The 23008-nt window shown below is 47.4% G+C and overlaps 1 protein-coding gene across 33 annotated transcripts in view; it reads left to right on the top strand.

The window, feature by feature from the left end:
• The window catches only part of NFX1 (nuclear transcription factor, X-box binding 1), an 81100-nt gene extending 69671 nt beyond the window's left edge, over positions 1–11429 (top strand). For 20 of the 33 annotated variants that reach the window (XM_054658743.2, XM_001159552.7, XM_009456445.5 and 17 more), the window contains 5 exons: positions 4137–4235; positions 4835–4901; positions 6894–7039; positions 7780–7884; positions 10176–11429. In XM_054658743.2, coding sequence (XP_054514718.1) covers positions 4137–4235; positions 4835–4901; positions 6894–7039; positions 7780–7884; positions 10176–10248 — 490 coding nt within the window. In that variant the 3' untranslated portion in view covers positions 10249–11429. Of the gene's footprint in view, positions 1–3435; positions 3592–4136; positions 4236–4834; positions 6251–6893; positions 7040–7779; positions 7885–10175 lie in introns of those variants that run through there. The other 13 variants (XR_010148731.1, XR_010148732.1, XR_010148730.1 and 10 more) reach the window with 5 other exon arrangements.
• The last annotated feature ends 11579 nt before the right edge of the window (positions 11430–23008 follow it).

Raw genomic sequence — 23008 nt, 5'->3', positions numbered from 1 at the left:
TTTGTTTAAGATAAAAAGTTAGACAAATGCAGACAAAGTATAGCCCTATTTTACCTTGAAGTTTGACTTTCAGCAATTTTAATAGTACCTCTTTACATATTAAGTGTGTAGAAGGTAATATGATGACTAGTAGTGCTGTCCAAATTTTCCTTGGTTTGACCCTTATGATAACTTTCTAGTGAGTGCCGTTCAAAACCCTTGCCCTTTAGGAACCGTCAGTCAGTGTTCTCAGCTGCAGAATGTAAATTAGGAGTCCTAGGTATTCAGAAATGCTATAGTGAATACACAGAAGGTCTCCAAACATGGAAATGTACTTTTGGTGGTTGAAAGACATATTGTATACTAGTTAGAGCCAGAGCTCTGGAGTCAGATTGTCTGGATTTGAATCCTGGCTTCACAAATCACTTAGCTATGAGACCTTGGGCAAGTCACATATTGTCTGTAAGCCTTAGGTTTCTTAAAAATCTAGAAATGATGACAATAACAGTATTTACCTTTCAGAGTTGTTGTGAGGATTAATACATTAAAAATGATACTCATAAAGCTCTTGGCACAAGAGCTTGGCACATAGTAGGTACTCAGTAAATGTTATTGATTAAAACTAGCTATTTTTGAAAGCCTTTTGAATTTCTCCTCAATCTTGGTGATGACATAATGACCCTTACTGGATAGAGTCTTTCATAAATACACACAAACCTAAGAGAAAAAAATGCAAATTTAAAGAAAAGTCCATCTAAAGTTATATCTATATATACACACACATATATACATGCATACACCTGTGTGTATATATATGTATGTGTGTATGCATGTGTGTATATCTCTATTGTAGAAATAAAAACCTAGCAGGCCAAATTCAGCCCACAGACAGGTTTTATTGTGTTTAAATTTGAATTAGTGGCCAACTAACCAAAACATCAAAAGATCTTCCCCTAGAAATTCTCTTGAAAATTTGAAAAGTAAGCGTCTTTTGAAAAATTGGAAATCTAGCAGTGTGAACCAGATTCTTGTGGGCACTAAGCTTGTAAGTGACTCCTGGTGCAGTGTAAATGAAAATTGTACTAAGTGCTAAGCTGAAATCTAGCTTTAAAAAAATAAAATAACTTGAATGTTGGTGAGATGCCATGAGATTCAGACACTGATGGCTAGGGCACAAAGTGGCATTTCTGGAGACCACTTACTCCACATTGATCAAGAGTCTTATGTCCACTCCATGTACCCCACAACTGGAAACATTTTCACAGCTTTTTGCACAGAGATATTAATTGTGTCGTATATAATATTGAGAAACTGAGGAACTGTTAAAGAAACCTAAATGGGAAATGATTAAAATATGGGAACATAATTAGAAGACTATGAGCCATGAAGACAGTTAAGTGTGAAAACAAAATAATAATATGAGAAATGCTAACAAGATAATGCTGGGGAGAGGCAAAGAAACAAGGTTTTTTTAATTTTTAAAATTTTTTTATTAAATAAAAATGGTATATATTTATGGTAATACAGCATGATGTGTATGTATACATTGTGGAATGGCTAAATCAAGCTAATTAGCATATGCATTACCTCACATTCTTATTTTTGGGGGGGTGAGACAATTTTGAATATAATAATGGCGGCTACTTAAAATTATAGAGAAAGGCTGGGCGCAGTGGCTCACACCCGTAATCCCAGCACTTTGGGAGGTCGAGGCGGGTGGATCACCTGAGGTCAGGAGTTCAAGACCAGCCTGGCCAACATGGTGAAACCCCATCTCTACTAAAGATACAAAAATTAGCTGGGCATGGTTGCGGGCGCCTGTAATCCCAGCTACTCGGGAGGCTGAGGCAGGAGAATCACTTGAATCCAGGAGGTGGAGGTTGCAGTGAACCAAGATCATGCCATTGTACTCCAGCCTGGGCGACAAGAGCAGCCTGGGCGACAAGAGCAAGACTCCATCTCCAAAAAAATATATATATACACATAGAGAGAAACATTATAGTGAAAAAAGGGGCCCGTTACAGTGGCTCATCCCCATAATCCCAGCATTTGGGTGGCTGAGGCCAGCGGATCACTTGAGCTCAGGAGTTCAAGACCAGCCTGGGCGACATAGCAAAACCCTGTCTCTACAAAAAATACAAAAATTAGCCGGGCATGGTGACACACTTGTAGTGCCAGCTACTGGAGAGGTTGAGGTAGGAGGATGGCTTAAGCCCAGGAGGTGGAAGTTACAGTGAGCTGAGATCATGCCACTGCACTCCAGCCTGGGCAACAAGAGCCAGACCCAGCCTCAAAAAAAAAAAAACAATTAGAAAAAGGGAACACTTACACACTCTTGGTGGGATTGTAAATTAGTACAGCCACTATGGAAAACAGTATGGAATTTCCTCACATTAAAAATAGAACTACCATATGATCCAGCAATCCTATTACTTGGTATCTCTACAGAGGAAATAAAATCTATAGAGATACCTGTACTCTCATATTTGTTGCAGCACTATTTACAATAGCCAAGATATGAAATCAACTGAAGTGGCCAACATGGCTGAATGGATAAAGAAAATGGGGTATATATACAGAATGAAATACTATTCGGCCATAAAAAAAATGAAACCCTGTCATTTGCAACAACATGGATGGACCTGGAGGACATCATGTTAAGTGAAATAAGCCAGACACAGAAAGACACCACACGATCTCACTCATATGTAGAATATTTAAAAAATAACATAGAAGCAGAGAGTAGACCAGTGTTGTCTGACTGAGAAGAGGGACAGGGTGGAAAGGGGAGGATGGGGAGAGGTTGGTCAGTGGATATAAAGTTACAAATAGATGGTAGTAATAAGTTCCTGTGGTTTTTTTTTTTTTTTTTTTTTTTTTTGAGAAGGAGTTCTGCTCTTGTTGCCCAGGCTGTAGTGCAATGGCGCTATCTCAGCTCACTGCAAGCTCTGCCTCCCGGGTTCAAGCGATTCTCCTGCCCCAGCCTCCTGAGTAGCTGGGATTACAGGCATGCACAACCACACCTGACTAATTTTTGTGTTTTTAGTAGAGACGAGGTTTCTCCATGTTGGTCAGGCTGGTCTCGAGCTCCCGGCTTCAGGTGATCCGCCCGCCTCGGCCTCCCAAAGTGCTGGGATTACAGGCGTGAGCCACCGTACCCAGCCTAAGTTCTCGTGTTCTATGGCACACTGGGGTGATGATGGTTAACGGTAAGGTGTAGTATTTTATAAAATAGCTAGAAAAGAGGCTTCTGTGTATTCTTACCACAGTGAAATAATAAGGGCATCAGGTGATGGATATGCCTAATACACTGATTTGGTCATTATACAACATAGTATATATGTACCGAGACATCAAACTGTGCTTCATAAATATGAAGCAATGACAATGGGTCAATAAAAATAAAATAATAAAGAAATTTATTATTATTATTATTATTATTATTATTATTTTTAGACAGAGTCTCACTGTGTCGCCCAGGCTGGAGTGTAGTGGCACAATCTCGGTTCACTGCAACCTCTTTCTCCTGAGTTCAAGTGATTCTCATGCCTCAGCCTCCTAGCAGCTAGGATTACAGGCACGTGCTACCACACCCGGCTAATTTTTGTATTTTTAGTAGAGACAGGGTTTCACCATATTGGCCAGGCTGGTCTCGAACTCCTGGCCTCAAGTGATCCATCTACCTTGGCCTCCCAGAGTCCTAGGATTACAGGTGTGAGCCACCGCACCCAGCCAAGAAATGTATAAAAATGAAGTGTATATGTTAATGGAATTCTTTACTTTTCAGATTTCTATATTAATTTTAACATTTGTATGTCTATTTTATGTACCTTATCTTTAAACAAAGCCTCAGAGAAAGTCATCCCCCATTGACCATTCTCAGTGATCCCACACCCCCAAACTCCTCTTCCCCAAATAATCTAAGTCCCCAGTGTTCAGCCTATGACTTGCTCAGATCCTTATAGATCTGTTTTATTTTCTTTTATGAAGACAATACCACCTCATGTCCCAAATTGTTGTTATTCTCTCCTTAATAATCCAGTTTACCAAAATAGAGATAAATAATGTGTAAAGAATTTAGGATATAGTAGGCACTCGGGGTTACTGTAAGATAGTTTCCCTCCCACTCCTTTTATTTGCATACCTCTCTCTTTCAGGAGATTAGCAGAGGCATTTCATATCAGTGAGGATTCTGATCCTTTCAATATACGTTCTTCAGGGTCAAAATTCAGTGATAGTTTGAAAGAAGATGCCAGGTATGTAACTTGTTACCTGCTTTCTTAATTGTGGCTTGTCAGGGTGTTTGGTCTTTTGAGATGTCATAACTAATATGTACTCCTCCTGTGATTAAGCCAGTTCAAGTTTGTTTGTTTATCTATTGTAAGAGATTATGTGCTGTTTAATAAATATCCTTCTCTTGGTTTCTCGAAACTGTCCCCTTAAAGAACTGAACTTGGGGTAGGGTTGAGATAAGAGTTTGGGTGGGGTGGTGGTAAGAGTTGGGGCCTCCCAAGGGCTGGACTAGACTAAATTGGAGGATCTCTGGGCTTCATTCCACTTCTGTCCACCCCAGTCTCACATTCACATGCGTTCTCAGTTGGAGCTATAACAGCTCTTATTTTTCTCCTGGAGTCCCTGGCCCTTCAGTGGCTACTTCTCCTTTCATCTTCTCATTTCTTATATTTTTCTCTTTTGTTCTTCCGTCAGTCATCCTTCTGTTTTCTGACAATTCCTGATCTCTGCAGTTTTTCTGCCAGCATTGTCTATTGTCTCCACTTTACAGGGAGAGGATGGGTGAAAGGGGTTCTCAGAAGGGCAGGGACAGACAAAATTAACTGGTGATTTCTCATTTCAGGAAGGACTTAAAGTTTGTCAGTGACGTTGAGAAGGAAATGGAAACCCTCGTGGAGGCCGTGAATAAGGTTGAAGTCGAAACATCCCACTGGACATTTCTCTAAGGCCAGCTTGATGAAAAAAAAAAAAGCAATCAAGTCCTGGAAACACTTTCAACCTAGAGTAGTTGTAGGAAAAAGTCACAACTTCTTTGAGAATCCTTATCTTTCTCAAAACACAGCCATTATAACATCTGTGGAAGCCTGTCCTGGTTCAGGACAGTTGACTGCAGAAAAGATCTACAGTCTGCTGGGCACGGTGTCTCATGCCTGTAATGCCAGCACTTTGGGAGGCCAAGGCAGGCAGATCACTTGAGGTCAGGAGTTCTAGATCAGCTTGGCCAACATGACGAAACCCTGTCTCTACTAAAAATATAAAAATTAGCTGGGTGTGGTGGCGGGCACCTGTTATTCCAGCTACTTGCAAGGCTTAGGCAGGAGAATTCCTTGAACCCGGGAGGCAGAGGTTGCTGTGAGCTGAGATTCTGCCACTGCACTCCAGCCTGGGCAACAAGAGTGAAACTCTGTCTCAAAAAGAAAGAAAGAAAGAAAGAAAGAAAAGAAAGAAAGAAAGAAAGAAAGAAAGAAAGAAAGAAAGAAAGAAAGAAAGAAAGGAAAGAAAGAAAGAAAGAAGGAAGGAAGGAAGGAAGGAAGGAAGGAAGGAAGGAAGAAAGCTCTGCAGTCAGCTGTAAGTAAATGCCAGGCACGGTGGCTCACACCTGTAATCCCAGCGCTTTGGGAGGCTGAGGCAGCAGGCGGATCACTTGAGTCCAGGAGTTCGCGACCAGCCTGGACAACGTGGCAAAACCCTGTCTCTACAAAAAATAAAAAATTAGCCAGGTGTGGTGGTGCACACCCGTAATCCCAGCTACTCAGGGGGCTGAGGCAGGAGGATTGCTTAAGCCCAGGAGGTCAAGCCTGCAGTAAGCTGAGGTTGAGTCACTGTACTCCAGCTTGGATCTCCAGCTTGAGATCCTGTCTCAAAAAAAAAGAAAGAAAAAGAAAATAAAAATGCTGGCCAAGTGCCTAAGAATGGATGAAGAAACTCTGGGTGAGGGGGCTCAATAGTGATAGTTGAGTGACTGTGTGGGACACTTAGGAAGACACTCTAGCCCCTCAGATCTTTGAAGGGCTATTGTATGCTAGGAAAGCCCACTGTTCTTTATAATTCCAAAGGCAGGAATGTCCCCTTTGGGAAGGATGAAAGTTGTATGACTACAGCTGGAGAGCAGTGGGATAGACTCCTTCAGAAGAGGGAGACCCCTGTCCTGGAGGCGGCCAGGGATGTCATGGAGGTAGCTTTAAGTGGAAAAGTCTTGAGTTTAGTCAGAAGCCCCCAGCGCTGCATTGGCTTCCTCCCCCTTCCATCAGGGGGGACGGTGAGTAAGGACAAGATGGTTGCTTTAGCCCCTGTATCTAATGCTGGTGGTTTTCCTTCCCAGTCTCCTTACCCTCTTCCCATTCTCCTTACCCTCTTCCCATTCCCCTCCTTTCCTCCCTTCTGTTACCACTTCCCAGCAGAATATTAACATGAAGGAGAAAATGGAATGCATTATTCCTCTCCTAATTAAGAAACCCAAACAGTTGTGTTTCTCTGCTTGTGTGTCTGTATCTGAATACTCACAATTTTTAAAGTAGAACATATTTTTAAAGGAAATAATATTTTCTTGTTTTGTAAGTCTTTATTTAGTCATTTTTGGGGAATATCACCCACTCCCCAGTTATGGAACCCATCAGGAAGAACCATTATGCTGTCTACCTAAGTCGCAGTTCACTTACCCTTTGTCCCTAACCCTGTCCAGCTGCGACTGTTGTGGCTCACAGAGTAGGTGAAAGAAGTGCATCAGTGCCCATCTTCCCAAACCCCTCCAGGCTTGCTTGGCAGTTAGTAAAATGCTCTATGCTGTGGGCCTCTAAAATCACCTCTTATTGATCCCTGCAATTCTTGTGTGGTAAGATTAGTTGTAAGCATTTTGTTTTCAGAATGATATGATCAGTCAGTCATCTTTTCCCTCAATACAGGGAAAGAATAGTAAGAAAAGCCACAGCTTCCCTCCCATGAACAGAGATCACCGCCGGATCATCCATGACCTGGCCCAAGTTTATGGCCTGGAGAGCGTGAGCTATGACAGTGAACCGAAGCGCAATGTGGTGGTCACTGCCATCAGGTAGGTCAATCCCGCCGTCAGAGGAAGAACTCCTAAGCAGGGCAAACTGGACCCAAGAAGCAGGGTCTGTCAATACTTGTCTTTCTTACTACCACTCTCCCTCTTGGAAAAGTAGAAGGAAAATCTGCTTCTCTGGCACTTCCCAGATAATCTAAAGGCCTGAGCCAAAGAGCAAAACCTATGCCTCGACCCACAGGGCAGATGCACTCAAAATGCACAAGTGTCACATCTGCCTACAGTCATAGCAGATGCTGGAAGCAGCATTTCTTCAGGCAAGGGGGCCTGCCCATCATATCTGCTCTTTTCTCCTTCTGTCTCCTGTTCCTCTGTCTGTCCTCTCCTTGGCTCTGTCCTCTTGGCATGGGGAAAACAGAAAGAATGCTGGACTCTGGTTCGAGGCATCCCCTGTGAATGGTGTTTTTGCCATCAGAGGAAACTGAAGCAATAATGTGACCAGGAGGGGACAGGGAGGACCTAGGATCACTCTCAGAACCTGGGAATAGGAAGAACTTGTCAGTGAAGAAAACAAGTCTGACATGAAGCAAGCCACGGGCCTGGCATAGGTGGGTGGAAGGGACAGGGGGTTAAATGCAGGTGGCCATGTCTGAGAGCAGACAGTTCATACCAGAGAGTGCTCAGTAGTGTCATAGTGCCAAAATCAAGGGCTGAGTTTCTAGCTTTCTGTCCATCTCCACAAACAATTCTCACTTTTCAATGCTTGGTGTTTTGACTTTTATCAGGGGGAAGTCCGTTTGTCCTCCTACCACGCTGACAGGTGTGCTTGAAAGGGAAATGCAGGCACGGCCTCCACCACCGATTCCTCATCACAGACATCAGTCAGACAAGTAAGATTCTCCAGCTGCTTTCCAAGGGGACCTGTCTGTCCAGAAAAGCTAGCAGGGGCTGAATTGTCCTGAGCTGCACCAGCCATTGGTGGCCTCCTCAGGCCTGGCCTTGGGGTACCATGTTCAAATATGTAATGTTTAGTTAGGGTATCAGACACGTTTGTTCCCACTAGAGGGGTCCTAAGTTTGTTGTTTGTAGTGCTTGATTCCAGAGAGAGCAGTCACTGGACATAATTTCCATGGTGTAGATGGTGACACTGGGAAGTGGATTCAGTCTGTCATACCAGATAGTTTAAGACTGAAACATCGTGTAGTTAGGAATAGTTACTCTGGGCCTGGCGCGGTGGCTCACGCCTGTAATCCCAGCACTTTGGGAGGCCAAGGCGGGTGGATCACTTGAGGTCAGGAGTTCGAGACCAGCCTGGTCAACAAGGTGAAAACCCATCTCTACTAAAAATATAAAAAAGTAGCCGGGTGTGGTGGCGGGCACCTGTAAACACAGCTACTTGGGAGACTGAGGCAAGAGAATCACTTGAACCTGGGAGGCAGAGGTTGCAGTGAGCCGAGATCGCACCACTGCACTCCACCCTGGGCGACAGAGAGACAGACTCCATCTCAAAAAAAAAGAATAGTTACTCTGAAGATGCAAGTGGGTGTGGGGGTGAGAATTGCCGGTGACGGGGGTGGATAGTACTTTCTTGTTTTGCTCTGTCTGCTTCTATATGGTTTGAATAATTTTTATAACAAACATATTCATGATTTAAAGAGAAAAGAAAACCAAGTTGGCAAGGGGCAAGTCTGCCAGATGTTTTCTCAGACAGGAGCAGGGAAGGAGCTCTGAGAGTTGCGTGACTGTTGGGCTTTATTTGGAGAAACCAGAATTGTGGCCTGAAACCAACTTTAGAGCACTTGGTCATAGCCCCAGTTGTCCCAGTTGTTTGTCACTTGTCAGGGAGAGGAAGGGAAGGCAGGATGGTGCTCCTTCTCTGCTGCCCTAGCGTAACCAAGGCAGTGTGGCTAAAAGTTTACTTCAAAGCCCAGAAGGAGAGGGGTGCCTACTCCTGTTCTGGCTTTCCACAGACAAGTCCTAGCAGTACCTCCTCTGTGATTCCTGCACAAAACCTCTGAAGGGTGGTTACGGCAGTTCACAAGGTCACCATGAAGGTCACAGCACTTAGTATTCCTGTGGGACTGGACAAGAAGACAGCTAGGTGTTGCCCATTGAGCTCAGACTCAGCCAAGAGCGTCCTGGTCCCCAGGACCAGCCCCTCTCCACTCCCGGGAGCCAGGTGTCCTAGGTTCTGGTCAGCACAGTCTGCAAATCCATATGGGCGGTCACTTTGGAAACATGAGGGGTTTTCTCAGAAACTGCCAGAGTCGGGTCCAGTCCTGCTTAGACACAACCATGTGGAGTTATTGGCCCGTTTATCCCATGCTATCTTTTTTCTTTTTTTCTTTTTTTTTGAGACGGAGTCTCGCTCTGCCGCCCAGGCTGGAGTGCAGTGGCGCGATCTCGGCTCACTGCAAGCTCCGCCTCCCGGGTTCATGCCATTCTCCTGCCTCAGCCTCCTGAGTAGCTGGGACTACAGGCGCCTGCCACCGCGCCCGGCTAATTTTTTGTATTTTTAGTAGAAACGGGGTTTCACCATGTGTTAGGATGGTCTCAATCTCCTGACCTCGTGATCCGTCCGCCTCGGCCTCCCAAAGTGCTGAGATTACAGGCGTGAGCCACCGCACCTGGCCATCCCATGCTATCTTTTTAAAAACCCTTGGCTTGCTTTATTTTTGTATAAAACTCTATTATGGAAATGTTTTAGAGTAGAGAGAATAGTATTACTATCATAAATGCCCATGTGCCCATTACCAAATTTCAAAATCACCAGCTCATGTTTGTCCCACTATCAAAACTTCACAAGTGAGATGCTCGCTTGGCTTAAGCTGTTAACTGAGCATTCATTGAACTGTGAAGGCAGAGTAAAATCATCATCATATATGAAATCCTGTAAATAGATTGTGAAAGGTTACCTCTAAACTGTAAAGTGTAAATAGAGAATTTGTTATCTCACAGAATAAAATTCCCCATGTAATATGTAAATCTAGAAGGAAACACAAAAGTTAAAAAAATTGTTCACAAAGGGCAGAAGGAAAAAAAATAAGACTAAAATAAAAATAAAATAAAATAAATGTTTAAGCTTCACAAATGGTAAATCAGCTGATCCTTAACTTTCTGAAGTCCTGTATCTGTTTCCCCCAAAGAAGAAAAGACTGATCATTCTTTGTTTGTTTTTCAGGAATCCTGGGAGCAGTAATTTACAGAAAATAACCAAGGAGCCAATAATTGACTATTTTGACGTCCAGGACTAAGAAGATCATGATGCACTTAGATAAAAGAATGATTAGGTGTAGCGGAGACTTATTTGCCAGCAGATAAATCATGCCCGTTCCCCTCTGCCTGGCAGAATCACAGTCTCACATACTGTCTTGTACTGACACATCCAAAGCATGAGTGTGTCAGAAATCCCTTGTCTATTCCTGTCTGTATAAAGTGTTTCATTATGACCAGATCTCTGATTGTATGGTCACTAGGTATGCAATCACGCATTCAAAGAGGCTCTTTACACCATCACTGTGATTGCTCTGAGAGTTGGGGGACTATTGGGCTTTATTTGGACAAACCAAACTTTAAGCCTGAAACCAACTTTATGCCACTGAGTCATAGCCTCAGTTGTCCCAGTTATTTGTCCTCCTGAAAATGCCTGAAACATCAGACAGACATTGCTTGCTTTACCCAAACTGATCAAAATCTTTAGGAGCACAAATGAATTTTTTAGTCTGAAATACCAAATAATGAATTGGTATACCATATCTGGAATCACACACGTTATCTTAAACACAGCCATCATACCTAAGTCTTTTGCCAAAACCTCTCATAGGTATATCTAGCTGAACTTATTTTGGCATTTCCCAATGTGATCAGTTCTAGACCTAGAAGGGGGTCAGGCTGCTTTACAGAATTCTATTTCCTTAAGTCCCTGGCACTTCTCATACCACATCACTGAACCTGTTCAGTAACAATCAGTTTGGCCGTCCCCCATGATGGTAGGAAATATAGAGAGCAAGTTCTTCTGCCAGGGTCACACTGTGGTCTCTGAACTGACCAGTATATCCCTAACTCCTCTTTGATAGAGAAAGAGTCTCAAATGGACAACTGTCCTGTGTTGCTTTCCCTAGGCCTTCAGCAGCCATATTGGCTCTCCCTGCCTCTGAGCTCTGGACTCTGTTTGAATATTCCAAGTAGTATATGGACAGTCCAGGGCTTATGCCCAGCAGCCCACTGGAGGCATTCTTCAGGCTCCTTTAAGGCAGGTGCATTGATAGTTCCATTAGTGTGACCCTTGCATTGGCACCCCTCCAGCCTGGAGGCCAGGCTTCCAGCAACTTCCTTCTGCCCTAGAGCAAGCCACGAGCCCCAGAGCAGTAGCAGGAGACTTGAAAAGTAGAGTGACAAAAACAAGCACTTAATTAAATTATAAAATTTAACTTTATAGGGCTGCCTTTTGGTGTTTTCATTTTTTTATTTCTTTTCATTTTTTCCCCTCAATCCTCCTCCTCCTGTAGCAGGGCTGTCCTTTGGTCCTTACCCAGTCTGCTTCAAAAGGGATCAGGTACAGCAGCAGGAACAGGTGACTGGAGGGAAGTGACACAAAACAAAACCACCTCTCTCTGGACCCATGTAGTGCAGGTCAGTGGCCCCACACACAACAGGAAGCCCATGAGCATCTGTTACCTCTTTCAAGCAGTGGGTTCAGTGGGTGAACAGTACGTGTGAGAGTATCTCAGAATCAGCAAAAGGCAGGAGACCTGACTTCAGATTCTAGCTGTGCCACATAATTTGCCGCTTGATGCAATGAAAGTTTCACTGACCTCATTAGGGTTATGAAGATTAAAGGAGTAATACACGTGGAGGTACCTGATCCTCAAAGTTCATAAAAATGATACTTAGTATCTAGAAAATATGTACACATCTTCCTCCATAATACTAGCCAAGTAGAAGGTGTGGAATGCTAACCAGGCCTCTTCTGGTGAATATTTGCATGCCTACCCTGTGCCAGCCTTGTGCCAGGGCTGTGGGAAGCAGATGCAGCCTGGTTTCGTACATTTAGTAATCCAGGGAGGACACACGTGAACAGATGTTCTCAGTGGAATTGGCTAGTCTGCCACCAACAGGTCGTTAATCGGTTATTAAAAGCTGAAGAGTCCTAAGAGGAGTATTTTGTGAAGTTGCGGTAGAAATGGGTTAGCTCTGGGGGTCAGAGCAGGACACGTGTGGGAAAGTGAAATGGGAGGAAGCATTTGAGCTGAGGCTTGAGATGGTAGGCTGCCATTTGGAGGAGGAAAGAGGCCCATGCCGAGAGAAGGTAAACAGCAGGAGACAGGGCTGGGGGAATGGTTGAGTAAGGGTTGTCCAGAGCAGGCAGACAACTAGGGGCACGGGTGATGAGGCTGGAGAGGTGGACAGGGGTCAGCTCGTGGAGAGCCACAGGGAGTGACAAGAATTCTAAGCAGAGTGGCATGGCCAGATTTAGGATCTAGACCAGGATTCAGCAAATGTTTTGTGAAAAAAGATCAGATAGTAAATATTGTAGACTGTGAGACTTATAGTTTCTGTTGCAGCTATCCAACTCTGCCATCGTAGTGTGAAAGCAGCCGTAGACAATATGCAAATGAAAAGAGTAAGGCTCTGTTCTAATGCTTTATTTGTGCACACTGAAATAATTTCATATGATTTTTATGTCACAAAATATTCTTTTGACTTTTTTCCCCAACGATTTATAAACATAAAAACCATTCTTAGCTCATGAGTTGTGCAAAAACAGGCAGCAGGCTAGATTTGACCAGGGACTTTATTTTACCCACCCTGTTCTGGAGCAGTCCCTCAGGCAGAAGAGTATAGAAGGGATTGGAGGGCTACTTGGAGGCAGGAAGCTCAGCCAGGAAGCTGCAGAAGTGATCCGGGTGAGAGAAAATGAGGGTGATGGGGGTTGGCACTGCAAAGAGGGAAGAGATTCAGTTCAGGGAGGTAGGATTGGATGCCAGAGGTTAGCGGGAGAACTAGCCCCCCTCATATCACCAAGGGGAGACCCCCGGTCTCCTCAGCAAGGGGAAGCTGCTGCTTGTAGCTTTGGTGGATTCCTCACTGAGCAGTGGCACTGGACAAGAGTGTACAGGAGCATGAGCTAGACGGGAAGACCCCTGTGCCTCCACCACCCCATGCATGGAGGGAGGGCACCAGGACCCCAAGCTGTTGCTCCCTGAGAATCAGGTGGTAACTTCTCTCCCTGCTCCCATACTCTCTTTCAGCAGGAGAGTTTTTATGGGCTAGAGCTTTCCAGCGACCAAATTCTTCTCTCTGAAATTCCCTCTGGCTTGTTTGGCAGGGCCGGCTGCTCTCAATAGTGTTACCTGCCTGGCATGCAATAGTGGGTGTGTGCGGGACTGTGGAGATGAGAGCAGGCCCTCCTAATTGCAGGTCTGTTGGCCACAGCCCTAGATCCTGTCTTGGAGAGGCCAGAGAAGGTGGCAGGGGAGGAGGAGGAGGAGGAGGAGTGTCAGTCTTGAGGGAGGGGGAAGGGCAAAGACTCGCTCACTGAGTCCTATAGATTAAGGTTTGGGGGAGAATCCCTCCTGTGTAGTGCTGGCCTTCCTTCTTTATGCCTGAAAGCCTGGAGACCTTGTTCCCTAAGGAGAACCTGCTGATGTGCCTTCTCTTCTAAAATCGGGGAGGGACGGCCAGGCCAGCTCCTTCACCATGGCAGACCTGCCTTCCTCATTAGCCTTCCTCACACACAAATATTGGAAAGTTCAGCCTCCCTAACTTCCCACATGGCCTCAACACAGATGTTCCGTACCATCTCCCATGGCTCAAGGATAGCCAGGGGCTTCTCTAGGCCATGTCAGTCCTTCAGCCTACAAAGGCCAAGCCCAGAAGGAACAGGTTCCCTGGGGTCACACTGCCACACTAGAAACATCCTGTACCAGGAGGGGGCTGAGTCCTCAGGACAAGGGGAGCTGTTTTTCTTCCTGGCTTCCCCAAACACAGCTCAGTGGGAAGTCCTTGCCAGCGTCCCAGGCTCCCCTCAGCCCAGGCTTTGCAAGGTCATTCTTCATAATGCACAGCCTTCTGGGAGAGCTGTCTGCAGAGAATCCAGCTGGACAGCTAGGATGTCTGTGTTGCTGCCTCAGCTCACTCTGTCCCTGGGCAGTTTGGGCATCAGTTTCTGCATCTGTCAGGTGAGATAATGGTTCCTGATCATGTGCTTCCCAGAGCCGTCCTGAGGGTGGTGGGTAGACAATGAGGGTCAGAGATCAGGAGAGTCTCCCAGTGCCACGTGGCATCTCAGCACAGTCAAACCTCTGGAGCCCATACCTGGTACAGTTCTCAGAGAATAGCTCTTGGGGAAGAGGGAAAGGAACAGAGCCGTAGTCAAGCTGCTTAGACAAGGGCCAAGGTTTTGGTCACCCCCACTGACACTCCCCTCACTAGCTTCAAGCTTGACACATCAGTGAGGGAGTTGAAAGTCCTCATCTGCTCACATTTTCCCAAGAACCTTTGTTAACAGTACGTAATGGCTATTGAGCACTTAATATGTGCTGAGCACCACAGCCATCTCTTACTCCTCAAAGCCCCATGAAACCAGCATGGTGGCACACATCTCAGCTACTCAAGAGGCTGAGGCAGGAGAATCGCTTGAACCCAGAAGTTGTGCGAGCCCAGGAGGCTACAGTGAGCCACGTTTGTACCACTGCACTGCAACCTGGATGACAGAGCAGGACCCTGCCTCCAAAAAAACAAAGGCCAGGTGCAGTAGTTCAGGCCTGTAATCCCAACACTTTGGGAAGCTGAGGCAGGAGGGAATCACTGGAGGCCAGAAGTTCAAGACCAGCCTGGGCAGCAAAGTGAGACCCCGTCTCTACAAAAAATGCAAAAATTAGCCAGTTGTGGTGGCATGCACCTGTAGTCCCAACTACTCGGGAGGCTGAGGTAGGAGGATTGCTTGAGCCCAGGAGTTTGAGGCTGCAATGAGCCAAGGTTGTGTCACTGCACGCCAGCCTACACAACAGAGAGAGATGTCTCAAAAAAAAAAAAAATCCCCATGAAGTATGTATTCTTATTATCCTCATTTTACTAGAGGGGAAACTAAAGATCAGAGAAGTTAGGTCACTTGCCGAAGATCACTCAGCAAACAACCGGTGATCTGAAATTCCTCTCAGGTCTGTGACCTTGACAAGAGCTGTGTGAATTGCCCCTGAAACTGTCTTAAAACTGCCTTGGAATTGGAGCATTTGTACAGCTCCTCTTGGAGTTCCTGGGGCAGAGTGGCCCAGGTCAGTCCAAGGGGGAGGGAAGTTTACACATGTCCCAAAGCAGGAAACACCGGTTAATCCCCAACTCCTGCTCTAGAAGACAGGGCTTTTTCTCCAGTGGCCACTAGGGTGCAGTATGTATCCCTAAACCTCGAGCCTGGGGGTGGGGTGGAGGAACGCTTACACTTTGCCTCAGGAAAGCTCTCTTTATTTAAAACTCTTCAGTAGAGTTTATAACCAATATTTTCAAAATTTGTCACATTTTCATTTTTTTAATATTATTTTCTCTCTGCTAGTTGATATACACAGTATGGGCACCAGGGGAAAAAAAACCGCACACAGTTCGGAAGGAAATTCAAGGCAGAGAGGGAAAGGCTCTGAGGTGGCAGCGCGCTATACAACTTGAGGGAACAGCAAGGCCGTCAGGCTGTAGGGGAGTGATTGATGGGGGAAGTAGCAGGGCTCAGAACAGTAACAAAGGGAACCTGATAGGGTGGGCCTTTGTAGACCATGGGAAGGTTTAAGGCAAAGGAGTGAATGATGAAGCTAGCTTTTGTTGTTACTGTTGCTGTTGTTTTTGAGACTAGTCTCGCTCTGTCCCCCAGACTGGAGTGCAGTGGTGTGATCTCAGCTCACTGCAACCTCCGCCTCCTGGGTTCCAGCGATTCGCCTGTGTCAGCCTCCCGAGTAGCTCAGATTACAGGCGTGCACCACCACGCCCGGCTAGTTTTGTATTTTCAGTAGAGACGAGGTTTCACCATGTTGGCCATTCTGGTCTCAACCTCATGACCTCAGGTAATCCGCCTGCCTTGTCTTCCCAAAGTGCTGGGATTACAGGTGTGAGCCACCGCACGCAGCCCCCTAGCTCATTTTTTAAAGGGTAATGCCAGCTGCTGTACTGAGACTAGACCACAGGGCTGAGTGGGAACAAGGGAAGAGGCTGGAAGACCAGAAGGCCCCTGCTATAGTCTGAAAGAGGCAGCACTGGCTGGAACCAAGGTAACAGTGCTGTAGTGGTGAGGAGTGGCTGGATTCTGGATACATTTTGAAGATTAACACCTACAGCTTTTGCCAACAGCTGGGATGTGGGGTGTGAGAGTGAGTCAGGGATGACTTTAAAGTTTTTGGCCTGAGCAATTGGAAGACTGAGTTTGCTGTTTACTGAGATAGGAAAGCCTGTGAGAGGAGCAGGCTTGGGGATGAAAATCTGTCCAGTAGGCAGTTGTGCGTGGGAGTCTAAAGTCTGGAGGCAGGACTGGGCTGGAGATCTAATTTGGGGAGCTGTTAATGGCTCCTATAATGGTATTTAAAGGCTGGTGAAACCATGTAGGGAAGGAGGGTGAAAGAGAAGATATCCAAAGACAACTGTGCCCTGGGCACACCCTCATCCTGAAGGCAGGAAGCTGAGAACAGGGAAAGAGTTAGAGATGTCCAAAGCCAGAGACAGGGGCTGAAGCTGCAGGACTCGGTGCTACAGGAAGTCCTGTAGGGTGAGGGGCTCTAGGGTTTTCTTCCAGGTTGCCTAGGAGAGGATGAGTTTCTCTCACTTATCCTGACCTGTCTGAACCCCTTGAGAGAAGGGCCTGGCCCCAGGGCACATAGTCAGTAAAGGCCTCAGAGTGTTCAGGCTCCCAGGGCCAAAGGAGGCCATGAGCCTTGGCTACTTCCTCTCCTTTTCTTTTTTGAGACGGAGTCTTGCTCTGTCACCCAGGCTGGAGTGCAGTGGTGCAATCTCTGCTCACTGCAAGCTCCACCTCCCGGGTTCACGCCATTCTCCTGCCTCAGCCTCCCGAGTAGCTGGGACTACAGGCACCTGCCACCGCACCCATCTAATCTTTTGTATTTTTAGTAGAGATGGGGTTTCACCGTGTTAGCCAGGATGGTCTCGATCTCCTGACCTCATGATCTGCCCGCCTCGGCCTCCCAAAGTGCTGGGATTACAGGAGTGAGCCACTGCGCCCGGCCGACTTCCTCTCCTTTTCTTATCCCCCAATATGGGTGCTCTAGAGGGCTCCGCAATCTCTCCCTGGGCCACCTCGTCCACCTGCAAGCCTTCAACTGCCACTGCTGGGCTTCAGTGCTCTGTCTCCAGCCCAGATCCCTGGCTTTCCTTACATGTCCCACGAGCCTCTCCTACTCAGCATGTTCAATACCGCAGCCATCTTTCCCCCGCAAACTGTCTTCTGATGTCTCTGCCACCTACCCAGTTCCTAGACAGAGCCCTGGACAACACCTTCCACCCTTCCCACAGCCGACTCAAGGTCCATAACTTCCAGCTTCTGAATCTCTTATCTGGTCATCCTCTCTTCTCCCCCACCCTTCACCAGCTATGTCAATTCAGCTGCCTCTCCTTGCTCTCCTGCCTCCAGTCCCTCCCCTTCCAATTCAGCCTCCACACAGGGCTAAAGGGCCTCTTCTCAGGCACAAATCTGGCTCTGCCATGACTTGGCTTAACACTCTTCTCTGACTTTCTAAGAGATGAAAGTCCCCGCTGCCCATCCTGGCCCTAAGCACCTCCAGCCACTCCCTACCTTGCCTGCTCCCTGTCACGCGCATTCGTGTGAAGAGAGTCCACCAACATGCTTTGTGTGAGCAACAAGGCTGTTTAATTCACCTGGGTGCAGGCGGGCTCAGTCCGAAAAAGGAGTCAGCAAAGGGTGCTGGGATTATCTTTAGTTCTTATAGGTTTTGGGATAGGCGGTGGAGTTAGGAGCAGTGTTTTGCGGGCAAGGGGTGAATCTCACAAAGTACATTCTCAAGGGTGGGGAGAATTACAAAGAAACTTCTCAAGGGTGGGGGAGATTACAAAGTACATTGATCAGTTAGGGTGGGGCAGAAACAAATCACGATGGAATGTCATCAGTTAAGGCTATTTTCACTTCTTCTGTGGATCTTCAATTGCTTCAGGCCATCTGGATGTATACATGCAGGTCACAGGGGATATGATGGCTTAGCTTGGGCTCAGAGGCCTGACACTCCTCTGCAGCCACTCTGAGCAGCCTGGGGCTCCAATCTCTGTGCCTTTGTTCCTGCCATTCCCTCTAGCTGGAGCCCTCCTAACCCCTGTCCCTGGTGAACAAGACTGCCTGGTACAGGTGAGAAGTTCCTTGAGAGCTGGGGTAGGCACTGGGTTGGGGGTCAGGGGTGGTGGGGAAAGAGGGAGTCCTTCCAGCGGGGCTCTGGAGGGCCTCTCAAATGAGGCATCCCCTCCCCACATCAGAGACTTCTGCGGGGTGAAAGGGTTGGATGGGCCCAGGAGGGCACCTTCAACTGGCCTTCCTCCGCCCAAAAACTGAGTCTCCCTTTACCCTTAGAAGTTTATCATCTCATATCCCCTGGCACAGGACCAGAGGCCAAGGCAGGGCTTGGGGAATGGTGAGGGTTGGGGAGGGCAAGAACACAGTTTTGCTAGCCCTGACGGGGCTCTTCCAGGGGCCTATTGCAACCCCCATCTAAGGACTCTTCCTCATTGGCCAGTGAGGGTTTGGTTGGGTCCCTGGAGGACTCAAAGGATCAACCCAAAATTTGGGGCCTCATCTGTGTGAGCTTTGTATGTCTTCTCCCTCAGCCCCTGACCCAGCCTTGGAGCCTCCACCCTCGACTCACCAGGCCCTCCCACTAGGCCCAGAGCATCCTCTCCAGAACCCCCACCTTGGCTCCTGACCACAGAGACAAGGAGAGACCATGAGCTCTGGTAAACTCCACCCAGCCTTGCTCTGTCACAAGGGAATGCCAGTGTCAAGAATTAAACTTGAAGCATCTCAGTTCCTCTCAGCCCCATTATCCCATTTTTGAGGTATGAAAACTGAGGCCCACAGAGGTTAAATCACTTGCCCAAAGTTCAGGGTGCACACTTGAGTGTTTTTTTTTTATCTGTAGTTTTGTTTTGTGTGTTTGTTATTTTAACTATACCTATATGTTATATATACTCATGTTTACAAAATATACTTAATACACAATTTAAAAACCAAACAAGGCTGGGTGTGGTAGCTCACGCCTGTAATCCCAGCACTTTGGGAGGCGGAGGCAGGTGGATCACCTGAGATCAGGAGTTGAAGATCAGCCTGGCCAACATGGCGAAACCCCGTCTCTACTAAAAATACAAAAATTAACCAGGCGTGGTAACGCATGCCTGTAGTCCTAGCTACTCAGGAGGCTGAGGCAGAAGATTCACTTGAACCCAGAAGGCAGAGGTTTCAGTGAGCCGAGATCGCGCCACTGCACTCCAGTCTGGGCAACAGAACAAGACTCCGTCTCAAAAAATTAAAAAATAAAATAAAATAAAAACCAAACAAAAACTAGCCAAGGTCACCTCCTTGGTTTCTGGGTGAAAGCACAGGCTTCACGGGCACATTGACAAGGGCTGTAATTCCTGCTCTCTGCCCCTTACTGAGCCAATCTCCCCAGCCTCAGTTTCCCTGTGTGTCAGATGTGCATGACGACATGCAGCTCCCTTTAGAGGGTGCTTAGTGACAGCAGCACACACACTCCCATGTGCCAGGCATCGCCCGTGTCATCCTCCCAGTGGCGCTGTGAAGTGGGAGCTATTATCTTACCTAAGGTCATACGGCTAGTGAGTGGCAGGGCCGGTATTTGGATCCGGGCGGGCTGGCTTCGTTGTCTGTGCTAAGTGCCACAGTATGAGCCCCTGCCATGTACAGGAGGGCCGGGGTCACCCTGAGTTTCGCTGTTCCTACTGTAAGATCAGCACAGAGGTGGGTGTGGAGCAGCTGTGCTGTTCGGAGTGACTCCGGCCTCTTCACACTGAGGGTGCCAGCACCAGGCCAGGCCTGAGGTGGCTGCTCCCACCTCTTCCTAGGCGGCAGGACCCCATCTGAGGGAGGAAACCTAAGACTAGCCAGACCGGGGTGCTGCCAATATCCCTTGGAATCCCTGGAGCTGAATGGGAGAGCAGGCCAGGCAAGGGTAAGGGGCTCCTCTCAAAGCTGGGACTACCAGGCTGAGGACCATACATTCATCTGCAGAGCCCTGGATGGGCCTGGCCTGGGAGTGGGGCCATGATGTGAGGCTTCAAAGTGCTGTAAGAAGAGCTGGGGGGCTCCCCAGATACCAAAAGATCCAAGCCTTCTGTACATATGGGGAAACTGAGGCCCAGAGAGTGGAGGGGTCCTATCCAGGTCACACAACCAGTCCATGCTGGGACTGGGAGAATGGGAGAGGGTCCAGTGCTCCCATGGCTCATGTCCCAGCCTGGGTCCCACAGCTGCACAGATCCATCTACAGGAGGAACCATGCATATGCATGCATGTGCGTGCATGTGTGTGCATGCATGCACGTGTGTGCGTGACAGCAAAACCAAGAGCAGGGACCCACAAGGTGCTATGATGCCCACCCCACCTTATCCTAATGCCTCCCTCCCTCCCTTCCTTCCTGCCTCTCTCCTTCTTTCCTTCCGTCCTTCCTGGAGCAGGACCTGCCTTTCTCCTCCAGAGACTTCCCTCACCTCTGCCCCAACCCTTGTTTTCATCTCTCCCCAAGGCCTGGCCTCAGCACCCACCATCCCCCTTACTTCTCTGACATCTCCCCTTTCCTCTTTCCATTCCAGCACCATGGCCCCTCCAGCTCCCCCTCAGGGAACTGGCTGTTCCTTCAGCCTGGCATGTTCTTTCCCCAAGTGTCCACATGGCTCACTCCCTCACTCCTTCAGGTCTTTACTCAAAGTCACCTTCTCAGTGAGGCCATCTTCTCTTCACACCTCCCCACACTTTCTAGACACTGTGCCTGCTTTTTCTCCATAGCATCTATAACATGCCATATATTTTACATAGAATGCTAGCTCCATGAGGACAAGGACTTTTATCTTCCTTATGCCTGTGTCCTCAATGCTGGAATGGTGCCTGGCACGTTGGGGGCTCTCACCTGATACCTGCCAAGAGAATGGAAAGGATTGCTCTGCGACTGGTCAGGGCTCATCTGAGCCTGACGTTGGGACCAGAAACTGCAAGGTGTTAGGGGCAACAGGCCTAGTGTAAGCCTGTGGCAGAGCAGTGGACAGCAGGTGGGGGCTCTGTATGAACCCATGGCCGCCCTGCCTCCAGGGCCCCTCCCAGGGACAGGAGGATGCCAGAGGGCTGAAGTGCTCAGGGAGGGACAGAGGAGGGTAGGAACCAGAACCCTGGGCCCCGTATATGCCTCTCTAAGCTGTAACTGAGGCCTTAGGACCATGCTGCTCTGGAATGCCAACAATGAGAAAGGCTCACAGGGCCACTGAGCATGAGAGCGGGGAAGGGGCTTGTAGAAGGTTACCGAGGAAGGCTACTGTACAGCTGGGGACTTCCAGCTGTGGGCCCTTCCCTGGTCACTCCCAGCCCTGGTTCCCCTGGCTCGGCTCCTCCCACTGTGGGACGTCAGATACAGTCATCCTCCCTGGATTCCCTGTGATCTCACCAGGCTCCCACCTGTTACCCCTCCCCTCCCCCTGGCGCCCCCCCCTCCGCCTCCCAACTCCGCCATCCTCACACTACAGCTATTCCTTCTTTGTGTTTTTAGATATACCTACATACTGGCCAGGCGGGGGAGCTCACGCCTGTAATCCTAACAATTTAGGAGGCGGAAGCGGGTGGATCACCTGAGGTCAAGAGTTTGAGACCAGCCTGGCCAACATGGCGAAACCTGGTCTCTACTAAAAATACAAAAATTAGCCAGGCGTGGTGGCGCATGCCTGAAATCCCAGCTACTTGAAAGGCTGAGGAAGGAGAATTGCTTGAACCCAGGAGGCAGAGGTTTCAGTGAGCCGAGATCACACCACTGGCACTCCAGCCTGCATGACGGGAGCGAGACTCCATAAAAAAAAAAAAAAAAAAATATATATATATATATATATATATATATATCTCATACAAACAATATGTATCACATTTATATGTTATCAAGCACGATCATGTAATAAACCCACAAATGTCCAAACCCAAAACTAGAAAATTATTAATAGTTTGTACTACTCCTGTGTTCCTCTCCATCTGCCTGTAGGAATTATTTCTTTTTCTAAAATAGTTTTCTTACATACATATATATAGCAAAGAATGTATTTTTGCTTATTTTTCAGCTACAAGACTTGTGTCACACTGTATATAGTCTACTGTATTACTTTTTTTTTTTTTTTGAGGCACAGTCTCACTCTGTCACCCAGGCTGGAGTGCGGTGGCACAATCTCCATTCACTGCAACCTCCGCCTCCCGTGTTCAAGGGATTCTCTGCTGCCTCAGCCTTTTGAGTAGCTGGGATTACAGGTGCCCAGCTACACCAGGCTCTTTTTTTTTTTTTTTTTTTTTTTTGAGACCGAGTCTAGCTCTGTCGCCAGGCTGGAATGCAGTGATGCAATCTTGGCTCACTGCAACTTCCGTCTCCCAGGTTCAAGCAGTTCTCCCGCCTCAACCTCCCGAGTAGCTGGGACTACAGGTGTGTGCCACAACACCCAGCTAATTTTTGTATTTTTAGTAGAGACAGGGTTTCACCATGTTGGCCAGGATGGTCTCGATCTCTTGACCTCGTGATCCACCTGCCTTGGCCTCCCAAAGTGCTGGGATTACAGGCGTGAACCACCACGCCCAGCTACTGTATTATTTTTTATGCCTCCAGAATTTTTCTGTGTTGTTGCAGGTGTCTGTTGTGCCTTAATTTTTGCTATTGTAGAGGATTCTATTATGTGCAATTGCACAGCAGTGTATGTATCTGTTCCCCTGTGGATGGACATTTGGGTTGTGTCCAGTGTCTCTTGACCACCTACCTTGTGCCATGC

This window comes from Pan troglodytes, chromosome 11 (genome assembly GCF_028858775.2).
Source record: "Pan troglodytes isolate AG18354 chromosome 11, NHGRI_mPanTro3-v2.0_pri, whole genome shotgun sequence".
NCBI classification, from domain to species: domain Eukaryota; kingdom Metazoa; phylum Chordata; class Mammalia; order Primates; family Hominidae; genus Pan; species Pan troglodytes.
Note: the sequence above shows the minus strand (reverse complement) of the source record. Positions and strands in the feature narration are given on the sequence as shown.